This window comes from Cucurbita maxima, unplaced genomic scaffold (genome assembly GCF_002738345.1).
Source record: "Cucurbita maxima cultivar Rimu unplaced genomic scaffold, Cmax_1.0 Cma_Scf00002, whole genome shotgun sequence".
NCBI lineage: Eukaryota > Viridiplantae > Streptophyta > Magnoliopsida > Cucurbitales > Cucurbitaceae > Cucurbita > Cucurbita maxima.
In genome coordinates, this window is record NW_019272018.1 from 1,159,002 (window position 1) to 1,171,100 (window position 12,099).

At 33.7% G+C, this 12,099-nt stretch overlaps 1 protein-coding gene and 1 long non-coding RNA gene across 2 annotated transcripts in view; one reads left to right on the forward strand and one right to left on the reverse strand.

Moving 5' to 3' along the window:
* The first annotated feature begins 1,285 nt into the window (after positions 1 to 1,285).
* LOC111470288 overlaps positions 1,286 to 12,099 on the forward strand; it is a 22,574-nt gene continuing 11,760 nt past the window's right edge. The window contains exon 1 of the long non-coding RNA XR_002715012.1: positions 1,286 to 1,423. This is a non-coding gene — a long non-coding RNA (uncharacterized LOC111470288). The remainder of the gene's footprint in view (positions 1,424 to 12,099) is intronic.
* On the reverse strand, positions 3,141 to 6,976 carry LOC111469650 (probable receptor-like serine/threonine-protein kinase At4g34500). The gene is made up of 7 exons (XM_023114989.1): positions 6,414 to 6,976; positions 5,268 to 5,372; positions 5,067 to 5,189; positions 4,359 to 4,529; positions 4,143 to 4,272; positions 3,851 to 4,060; positions 3,141 to 3,485 (listed from the first exon to the last, which is right to left on the reverse strand). The coding sequence occupies exons 1-7, from the start codon at positions 6,974 to 6,976 to the stop codon at positions 3,375 to 3,377; spliced, it is 1,413 nt and encodes a 470-aa protein (XP_022970757.1). The 3' UTR covers positions 3,141 to 3,374.

Genomic DNA, 12,099 nt, shown 5'->3' on the forward strand with positions numbered 1-12,099 from the left:
GTACTTTGCGATTGTGCGACACTCACGTCCCAGAAACAAGTGAGTTAAGCTTATTCGTTCTTGCGTCGCCTACGGCCAAGCGATGTATACACGAGCCTCTAGCTCCGGTTCAAGAAGAAAGTTTTAGAAAACGGGAGCAGAGAGATCTCGGAAGAGAGTTTTGAAAGCAAGATTTGAGAAAATGAAATTTGTGTTATATGGGAATGTAAGCAAAAGGCAACAACAACGGCTTACTGCTTATAACTATCGGGTAGGGAGAAGTTGACAACTCGTGAATGACGACTTGCTTGTAATTGTTCTATCTATAGACAGCTTATCCTACGTGCATAAGAATGTAACTCCTAAGTCTATTGTGAATTGACGTATAGTTAAATAAAACTTGATTAATTAAAAAGTTTAATTAATTAATTTTGTATTATTTGTGCTTAATAACATCAATTTAGTTGAAAGGAAAATATATTTAATTTGAAGGTTCAAATTAATATTTACTGAATTAGATATTAGGTATATAAAAGGAAAATATTTGTAGGTGTCAGAAGCTAATCAATTTGTGTAGTCTCTCGTCTTCTATCAGAGTTAATTTCCTCCACACACGCTAGTAGCTCCCCAATATATTACTTATATAGTCCCTTATCCATTCTTAGGACGGATTTGTTCTACACACAATAGTATATACTTAATCAACTACTCTGTAGTCTCTTGTCCCCTCTCAAGGCGGGTTATTATACACATTAGCTATTCCTCATGCTATCAATTTATGTAATCTCTCGTCCCCTCTCAAGGTAGGTTATTATATATACAATGGTAGTTTTTTATATCACCTATTCACATGTCCCTCAAGGCAAGTTATATCCTACACATAGTGACTCCTCCAATAGTTTCGTTCGCGTTACTATCTATCTTATAAGTTCTCGTAGTTCACCTTTGTGCCATGGAGATATATTAGGTTCTAGGACGTTTTAGGTGGATTAGGTCACAATTTGCATTTCAAGTCGCTCAAGGTGAGCTCTTCGTGGCTAAGCCAAATCTCGGGGTGCACCTAGGTCTCTCATTGCCACTTACGATTCTAGGGTGTTTGGCATACTGAAAATATATTCACCTAAGACGTTACATAACACTTGGGTTCCTCTACCCTAAACTTACCCTGGTTCATGCATGCTTTACTAGGGAAGTATTCTATCAATCACCTAGTGTACAGAAATCATGGTCTAAACGTTCATGCATGTTTAATAAAGAGATATTACTATCAATCAAGTAAGCATAGATAATTCATAAATACATTCGCCTTAATGTAGCATACAATTTAATCCTACAATTCAAACATGCTCAATGGGGAGAAAATGTCCATCTAGCACCTGGAGCACATATCAAAGTTTTCCCATCCTCCATGTGAGATCTCACATCGGTTGGAGAGGAGAACGAAGTATTCCTTATAAGCGTGTGGAAACTTCTCCCTAACCTGTGTTTAAAAGCCATGAGACTAACGTCAATACGTAACGGGCCAAAGCGGACAATATCTGCTAACGATGAACTTGGGCTGTTACACTACATTCTAGTGCAACAGAAACATTTAATAAACATATCATAGTCAGAAAATGGAAGACCATATTGTGATATGTTTCATGATATGATAAGTGCATGATATGACCTAATATGTTGGGAGACACGATATGCTTATGATATGTTGGGAAACACGATATGCTTATGATGTGACACAAGTGACATGATAAGATGTATGATATGAATGACATGCAATAAGATGTTTCGACACGATGCACAACCCCATGGAAATGGAAGGGGTTGTTTTACATGATAATGAATGAAATGTTGGGACCTCATGCATCATTGTGTGTTCATACATCAGGGAATACCCCTCTTTTACGATGGTTTGGACGCGTACATTATGATGCAGAAAAACAATCATTATGTTTATCATAATGCTGCAACAATCACTATAGCTAATGGGTGTCTGACATTAACAGCTCCAGAGAATGCTCGTCCAACCATGAAAGGGGCTCAGAAGGTGTGCGAATCGACTGGTGGGTCCATACTCGCACATGTGCACCATGTGTAGAACAATAAATATACATCCAATTAGCCCATTCAGGATAGCCACCTAAGGAAATCCAGAAGGATATGATAGATCCCACTCATGATTTTATGTGTTTCTTAAAATACTAAAGCCAACGTACTACTTCTATTTCAGATAAGGCAAAGCACTTTTGTACGACTGACAATAACATTAGAATTTGAGACCATGACACATGCATATGGTAGTTGTATTTATTTTCTAGACTTCAATAAGAAGAAGGCGTTTTTAATTTTAATGTTCATTTATTTCATTTAGTATTTCGTTATTTCCTTTTAAAAACGTTTTCAAATACGCAAGTCCATGATAGCGCTTGAAGATGAAGTTTAAACGCTTATTTCTACACGTAGAAATCTAGGGTCCTTACCTACGACTTGATAGGATCTAATTTAGAAGTATTCCAAAAAAGACAAACAAATAAATAAATTTCATGTAATACAAAGCTAATAATAATCAATTTATGGTGGAGTTTGAGTGATGGATGTTTATGAACCAACTGAACGTGATATGAAGTAGAAGACAAGAAGAAGAAGACATCTTACTTCTTGAGGGCCAAAGACTTTTGAGGCATGAAAATCCAGATTTGGCAGGGATACATTGCCAAATGAAAAGGAAAGAAAGGAAAGCAACAAACAAGGAGTGCTTAACAATGGTGATGAATGGCCAACTTGAGGGAAAACAACAGCAAACTAAATCCTAAGAATCCATTAAAGTTGGGTAGAAAAGGTATCAGATGATGGCCCATTGTTTTGTTGAGAAGTGGATTGTGTTGGTGGAAGCTATCGAGATTCGTTGAACTTGACATGAACTAACGAGTAATAATTTAGCATGACATAGAGAGAGTATGCCGACTATATGAACTAATGAGTAGTAATTTAGCATAACATAGAGAGTTATGCCGACTATATGAACTAACAAGTAATGAGTAATAATTTAGCATGACATAGAGAATAGGCCGACAATCAGAACTAATGAGTAATAATTTAGCACAATATAGAGAGTATGTCGACTATCTGAACTAATGAGTAACAATTTAGCACGACACAAAGAGTAGGCCGACTATCTGAACTAATGACTTATATAGGACATTCTTTATACAAAAAGCTCATTTCTTATGTTTGTAGGCATCCATTAACACCAAAACAACAGCAAAAACATAAGGGAGATCATAGATATACACCGCGCTGCCTCCTATTAAATCTTTGAAAACTTATATAAGGAAGAAATATTTTAGTATAAAATAATCTGACCTCTAGGAACTGGCTTCTCTTACAGCAATGAGATTTTATCTCTTTCTTGATTCCGTGTCATCTATACCAGCATGCTTTGATGGAAGTTTACTCGGTATGTCTAGTCGTGAAGGCTGGCTGTCTTTCTCTCGCACCGATCGAAGCTCCTGGAAATTGAGAAGGAAGAGACGTTACAATCCTTCATTATTGAATCTACAAATATTCCACGTTGGTTGGAGAGGAGAGAAGAACGAAGCATTCTATATAGGGGTGTAGAAACCTCTCCCTATCAAACACGTTTTAAAACCTTGAGGGCCCAAAAAAGACCATATCTACCGTGGACTTGAGCTGTTACATATTTCACATGGAGATGACGAGAATGGATAATTTGTTAATATTTCCTTCATTGGGTTTATGGAAGACTTTGGAAATCAGGGGGTAAATAGAACAACAGCAGATGAAGATGAACTAGAATGACGATCAGCTAATCTTGAGTCAAATAATTCAAAGAGCAAGGTAAACTGGTGCTTACCGAACGATAAGGAAAGTCATCTGTCTCTAGCATGTGAACGATTTGCCCCATCTTTGGCCTTTTATTGGCATCCAAGTCAATGCAGCGTAGACAAACAAGCAACAGTCGCTTTAGAGCTCTTGGAGAGGGTGGAATCTCAATCAATGGATCCACAACCTCTTCGCCACGTCGATTCGCCACCATTCCTTTAAACCAGTCCACCAAGTTCATCTAGAAACACACCCAATGTAAATTAAATTGGATAACTTAAATATGTATGAAGCCAGTGAGGCACTTGGCTTAACAGTCTTACCTCTCCTGGGGGTCTGGAATAGTCGATTGGGCTTCGACCAGTAATGATCTCCATAAGTAGAACCCCGAAACTGTATACGTCGCTTCCCTCGTTTAGCATGCCTGTACTTGCATACTCAGGGGACACATATCTATAGCATGACAAAGTACCTTAGCAAACCAGAATAACTAAGGTTGCAAAATTGGATAGAATGTTGTTTGTAACATAGAAACATACCCGAATGTCCCCATTACTCGAGTAGTTACGTAGGTGGCTTCGGGTTGTAAGAGCTTTGCAAGTCCAAAGTCGGACACTTTTGCATTCCATTTTCTATCTAAAAGAATGTTGCTGGATTTTACATCACGGTGCACAACTTTAGGTTCCAAACCTTCATGCAAATAGGCCAAGCTGTGTTTCAAATAAGGCCAGGCAATCAGCAACAAAATATTAAAAACACAACTAAAACATATTTACTGCCACCTTCCAATAAAAACAGAAGGTACATGTGTAACAGCCAAACCCACCGCTAACAGATATTATTCTATTTGGACTTTTCCTTATGGGCTCCCTCAAGGTTTTAAAATGCGTCTGCTAGGGAGAGGTTTATACACTCTTACAAGGAATGTTTAGTTCCCCTCTCCAACCGATGTGGGATCTCACAATCCACCTCCCTCGCCAGGATCTTCTCTGGCAAACAATCCAGTGTCTAACTCTGATACCATTTGTAACAGTCTAAACCTACCGCTAGCAGATACTGTCCTTTTTGGACTTTCTCTTCTGGAATTCCTCTCAAGGTTTTAAAGCGCGTCTGCTACTAGGGAGAGGTCTCCACATGCTTACAAGGAATGTTACGTTCCCCCCTCCAACCAATATGAGATCTCACATGCTACATGACAGAGTAAGAGAAGGAATTCTCATGTATAGAACAAGTATTGAACAGGTTACCCTTTTGCTGTTCCAAGAGCAATCTTCATCCTAATATCCCATGTTAGAGGGCTAACAGGCCCCACATCACCATGTAGCCATTGCTCCAAGTTGCCATTATCAATATATTCAAACACGAGCATCCTAAAATTGCACAAAATCCCATTGTTAAGTTTATTACAATAAACTCCATCAAGGTTCATGTGTTAAATTATAATATACCTCTGTGCTCCTTCTGCACAGAAACCAATCAGACCCACCAAGTTCTTGTGCCTTACTTTTCCAATGGCCTCTACTTCAACCTTGAACTCTTTCTCTGCCTGACCCCTGTAACAAAATTATGAAAACAGATAAATTCATTTCTTTTTATCACGAGATGTGTGCCAAATGTATTATAGCAGAGGTCATGGACATAATAGAGAATATGTCCCAAATTAAAAACAACCAAATCCTTCCTGGTTATTCTTTCTTAGTCTGTCATGAGCCAAGAATGAAAAGAATCGATAGCAGTTTTAAGGAAGACTACCGAGCTCATAAGCGCCTATAAATAAATAACAAGGCTTCCTATGCTAAAGAACAGATTTCACATTCCTACAGATCAGTTCAAGCCATGGTGATTTTCTACCTAAGATTAAAAATCCTACGAATTACCTTAGCAACCAAATGTGGTCGAGTTAGGACGTAGTCCATGAAGCCTAAGCTAAACCAAATACGTACAGAAAACAACAGAAAAGTCAAAATATTAACTTTACTTAAGGCAAGCAACACACCATCTAGTTGGCCATATCAGTTTCTGAGAGAGAATCTACACTGAACCCAGGAAAGAAAAAGGGAAAAAAGCTAATAATTACAGGGTAAGGTAAGGACATGTGATTTGAAGTGAACGAAATGTGTCGATAACGTATCAGAACTCACTAAAGCAGTAAAGAACAAAATGACAGTTTGGCTTTTACGTAATGCTGAGCAACAAAAAACCCACAACCGACATAGTACCACTAAGTTCGGATCATTGTTTCATCGGTCAAAACTAGAATTTCACGGGGAATTTGGAAAACAAAAAAAAAAATGAAGAAGATTAAACATAACCCAGTAGGCAGAATCGAAAATAAAATAATCAAAACAGTGTAAAATTCAACGCGGATTTCCCAGAAAAAATGTAAAATAATCGATATGAAATGATTGAATTTGTCTGTATAATCCACTATCCACCCACCAAGATGCTGCTAATAAAAAAATGAAGGAATACAAAAGTGACGTCCAATTCTTCCTTTTCTAATGGATTATAGTGCACATCATGACCAAAACAGTGCAGGATTTTTCTGAAATGGCAAGTACTTTACAGCGAATGTTATGATTCGTTTCACTTACTTATTGTTAAGAAGACTCTTCACGGCGACGACGGAGCCGTCCGGCGAAACTCCTCTGTACACAATACCGTAGCCTCCTTCTCCGATCACATTCTCTTCCAGAAATCCATCGGTGGCCATTTCCAGTTCCTTCAAGCTGTACCACCGTCCCCACCCTAAGTTCTGATCCTCCACGGACACGTCGCTCCGACCGCCTCCGGATACGTCGCTCTCTTGACTCTTTTTACCTACTCCAGTTTCGAACTCGATCTCCATCTTTTTCTCAACCCTAACCACTTCCCCTTTCTCGCAATCCGCAGTCCGATCGGACTCTTTGATCTCAGCTATCTCCTTGGAGACCAAAGGAATCAATCCGGAGCTGTGCTTCACCCGCATTTTGTGCTTCCTCGAGTTCCGATTTCTGCGGAAACAGAGGAAGATCAAAGCACAAGCCGCAATCACACACGCAACAATTATACCGATCGCAGCGTAGATTTTCAAGTTAGATAGAGAAGTTGTAGAAGAACTGGAGGAAGATTCGTCAGCGGGGTGAATCTCCGTCGAATTTCTACCGGAAACCGCCATTGTTTCCGGCGAAAGGAGAAGAAACGGAAACAAACAGAGAAAGGAGATATTGTTGGTGGGTTTTCTTGGGATAATGAGAAATTTTGCAGTAAATGCTTTAGAGAAGAACGGAGCCGAGAGATTTCTGGGTGACGGAAGAAATGGGGTTTCAACGGATACAAAGTTGAAAAAGAAAGGGAAAAGGGGAAGGAAAAGGAGAAGGAACGTTGTTGAGTATTGGGGTATGGGAAAGTGGATTATTACGGAATTGCCACTGTATAGTGACGGTAATAACGGCCATTAGAATAACCCCACCACCCGGTAACTTGCTTTCAAAAACAAATTTATTTTATGTAAAATTGAATTTACCAAGATTAATTTTTTTAATTAATTACTTATCTAGAAATTTTATGTATTTTTTTAAACTTAAAATTTATTCGATTTAAATTTTCAAGTTAAAATATTAAAATAAATAATTATAATTTGTTCCCTATCTCCAACATTTTATAAAAATGATAATCATGGTTGCAATATACCCATCATAAAAATATATCTTCTATAGTATAAAGTAAAGATTACTCTAATGATGTTACCTATGCTTAGGTTTTCAAAATAAAGCATAATATTTTAATTACCTTATATTATAATTCACATCTCATCCTATGTTTCATTTTTTCACTCATATATTATATAGTTTTTTTTTTATATATATTAAACTAGAATCTTACCTACTTAATTAATTAATTTTTTAATTATAGAGCGTTAATATTTGGTAGCGATATAAATCATTAACACTACATAACCAAACAAATAGAAACCATAATAAAACTTTTATTTATTATAAAAGAGATAATTGATCGAATGTTATGTTTACTTTAATGTGAAAATCAAGCTAGTATAGCTACTAGAAGTATTCCTGGATTGAGTTGGGTCGAGCTGAAACATTTGTTTTAACCTAACCCGATTGTTCAAATCCTAAAATTTTCAACCCAACCCAACCCAACCATAACTTTTTTGGGTGGGTTAGTTCGAGTGGTTCTAAGTATTTATTTAAATTTTTTGTTTTTCATAAAAATAAAATATTTATTGATTCTTTTCGAACCTTTAATTTAAATTTACAAATATATATTTTGAATGTAAAAATAATTTTTAATAATGGTAGGAGAATAAATAATAAAAAAGTAATTATGAATTTAAATAAATACAAATATATATATATATATATATTATTTAAAAGGACTAAAATAAAAAGATGAAGACAAAAATTAGAGAGGTTGAAATGGAAACTCCAACCACCACAATTTTAAAAAACAAATAATAATAATATTTATTTTTTTTTGTTTAAAAAATATAAAAATATATAACATTTACTATTCTTATTGTGTCAATACGGGAGTGTATGATTTATCACCAAAATCATGTCTACACTTGAAAGGGCTAAAATGCCCCAAAATTTACTATACGGGATGTGATTTCTTTCAAATTGTTTTTTAATGCATTTACTCGCTTACGTTTTTTAAAATATTTTTTTCAAACGTGACCCAAGACTCGATCATATATCAAGATTGTCTACAACGTCCTAACTTCTATATGATTGACTTGTTCGTCGTATTATAATAAGTGTTGCACAATCGCTATCTCGCTGCTATGAGATTGTGATAATTGGACACATTTCGCATGTTGTCCAACTTTAGTTAAAATTTGCTTTCTAACTCGGTACCTGAGTACATCTCGATAACTGAACACATTTTTGAAAATACGAACTCATAAGCATCTACTAATTTTGTAATATATAAACCAAAATCAATCATATTTAAAATTGCTATAAAAAAAGAATATATTTAATATCCATACAATTTGAAGTAGGAGAAGGGAAGGGTAGAACGCGTAAATTTAATGAAAATCACGAGCAATTTGGGAGTTCACACCCCAACAATACTTCGTATATTTAATGCTATTTTTCGAATTTTTTTTTTTAAATAGCCCCAATTTGTGCTTTTTTTTATTTTTATTATTATTATTTTTTTATTTTTCATTTTGAAATAGCATGACGCTACCCGATAGAGTGATATGAACCACAACCCATAAATTTCCATACCTTAAAGTCCAATTACAATGACGAGAGTCAATAAGCTACAATAAACCTTGTATATTTATATTCAAGCTATGGTGAGCTCATCAAAGAAAATTCTAGAACACGTTGTAAACCTTCCTTATATGTTGTGCGATTCAAGAAAGAGATGCATTAAATGCACTATAAGTTGCATTGAATGAACTCAGCTGAATAACCTTGTATATTTATATTCAAGCTATGGTGAGTTCACCATAGCTTGAATATAAAAGACGTTGAAGACCTTCTTTATATGTTGTGCGGTTCAAGAAAGAGATGCATTAAATGCAGCTGAACTTATAGAACTAGTCCAAAGATGACTAATAAACACATTTTATTTATGGTACTATTTAGTTATAGTTTAAATATTTGTTTGCTATATTTAAGATAGTTTTTAACGTAGGAGTTATATTGTAACCTACCGGTTACCATATTCCACCATTAACTAGTCATTTTAATAGGAAGATTATGAGTATTTGTATTTACTAACCAATTTAATTTGGAAGTTATGTGTCACATAAATTAAGGTTGAAAAAAATATATAAAACATTATTTTATTTGATTAGAGACATTACATTTTAGATTTAAAAAAAGAAACAAAATTTCTATATTTTTTTTGGCTGGAGAGTTATTTTCTTTGCAAATTCTTGGGTTTAGAATTTGCATGCTAGAGTATTGATCAAACCTCTTATGGAGTGATTCGAATCACGAATTTAGAAACAAGTTTTCTTTGCTCTTAATCTTGATCACCAAGGTAATCCGTTCCATGGGTTGATTCCATATCATAGAGAGTTTAGTTAGAAGCTTGTTAAAGCTAGAAAATTGATGGTTGTCTAAAGATAGCCTTTGAACGATATGTAGTATTTAGCTACAAAATTAAGATTCAGTTAGAACGGGTAAATAGTTTACTTATTTAGTATATTTTTAAATTGAGCATAAACCACGAGGTTGATGACGGATGCATATTAGAACTATGCTGCTATATAGGAGCATGTATGTATCAATCTGTGGCTCAAGTCCATTGAGAAGTGAGAAATTATATATTGGTAATAGAACATTAAAGGCTTTGTAGACTTTTTCTAGATATATAACAGTCGAGTTTCTTCTATCTCAACTCAAGAACGCCTTGTCACGTCTAAGTAAATGAGGAAGAACATGAAGTAGCAACCTTATGATTTATGCATCTACGAATTTTAAATGGATGTTGTGGGTTGATTTTCGAAAAACCCTGAAGATGGTTGATGTCGAGAGAAAAAAGAAAAACATAACCCAAGCTCGGGTGCTAGGATGTAATGCGTACGAAACTCGGTACAATGCTACTTAGAAAGTGAAAGGGAACTTGACCAAAATTCTTTGGAGTGTTGGTGATGAAATCTATATTAAATTAAAGGGTTAAAAAGATTAAAGGTTGTTACTAAATTTTTATATTTACCTTTTATTTCGTTTTCTACTAAATTTTAAAATTTTTAATTTATCAAATTTTAAAAAACATATTGTTTTTTAATCTAATAATTTTTTAATATATTCTTTTTAGAATTTAATTAAGAATTAAAAAAATTTCTAAAAAAATGAGAAAAGCTATTTAGAAAATTTGAATGCTTATCAAATTAGCCCAAAACTTTCAATTTTAGATTTAAGATCTTACGAGAGACAAAATTTAATTTTATATTCAATAGATCCGTCAATAATTTATTTATTAACTAGACACAAAATTATAAATTTTTAGACGTTAAAGGCTAAATTAATAATACAATTTTGCATCTTACAAATACTCTTAAATTTTCAAAAGATTTAATTGTACCCTCAAAATTTAGAAAATAGATAGAAAACTATTAAAACTTTGTTTTTAAAAAATATCTTTAAATTAAAAAAAATATATATATATATATATATATCATTTATCTTTAAAAAAAATGTTTCAAAAATATTATTAAGCATAAATTTTTTAAAAACTTCAAAATACTTTGACCGTTAGTATCATGTTGTGAAAATATCACTTTCGAAAGTAACATTGAAAAAGTTTGGAGATGATTTTTGAAGTATAAATAGATAATTTCATTTATATAGCAACCTAAAAACTTTTTTAAATATTTTTTTTATAAAAAATAAAAAGTGTTAATATTATTTTAAAATTTTAATATGTATTTCTTTACTATAATTTATTTATTTATTTTTTTAAGTTCAATATTAATAAAACAATAAAAAATATGAACGTTTTCGAGTGTAAGAACAGTTTTTTAATTTTTTAATTTTAAATTTAAGTGTATTATTGAAACTTTTAAAAATTTAAAAATATTTATTTATACAAAGTATAGAGTTTAGACGTATTTTTATTAATTTAGCAAATGTTTTGGTCGTCTCATGGATTTGGAGATTTGGAGATTATAGCCACGAGGGCGCCCAATACGACAATAGCCCAGTGACCATTTTGGCTCGCGCAACCAAAAAATTAAAGCATCCCCAAGAACTTGGCTTAGGAGAATCAAATATAGAAAACTCAATACAAAAACGAGTAGGATGCTTCGACTCAGCCCGACCACACGCAATGAAAATATTTTATTGAAACGTTCGAAGGAATGAAAAATTCTCAAGAATAATTAGATTAAGTTTGAAGGTTGTAGGGACGTTGTCGATGATTGATAAAATGTTATTCCAACTTAGGGGTTCGATATTTTCAAGAACATGGGGGTTAATTGTTTGAGAAGTCTTGTTAAGTGAAACAACTGAAAGATGAACGATTCTATCAAAAGGACAATCGATAGAAAGGTGATGGAGATTGGAGATCTGGAAGCGATCCCTCCTTTCCTCTAATGACTAGACTAAATGTCGGAGATTCAAAAGAGATCTTGATTTTCTTTTAGATCGAGAGAGATTTTAAATTTGATTAATGTATTTGCAATTTTATATTAAACCTGATATAAGAATTTTAAGATTATTCTTGTAATGTGTTCAAGTAATAGCTATAAAAAAAAAAAAAAAAAAAAAAAAAAAAAAAAAAAAAAAAAAAAAAAAAAAAAAAAAAAAAAAAAAAAAA

Coding starts and splice junctions, on each gene's coding strand:
- LOC111469650 (XM_023114989.1), bottom strand. CDS start 6,976: ATGGCGGTTTCCGGTAGAAATTCGACGGAGATTCACCCCGCTGACGAA. Junction 4,273..4,358: donor CGAGTAATGGGGACATTCGG/GTATGTTTCTAT, acceptor GTCATGCTATAG/ATATGTGTCCCCTGAGTATG. Junction 4,061..4,142: donor ATTCCAGACCCCCAGGAGAG/GTAAGACTGTTA, acceptor GTGTGTTTCTAG/ATGAACTTGGTGGACTGGTT.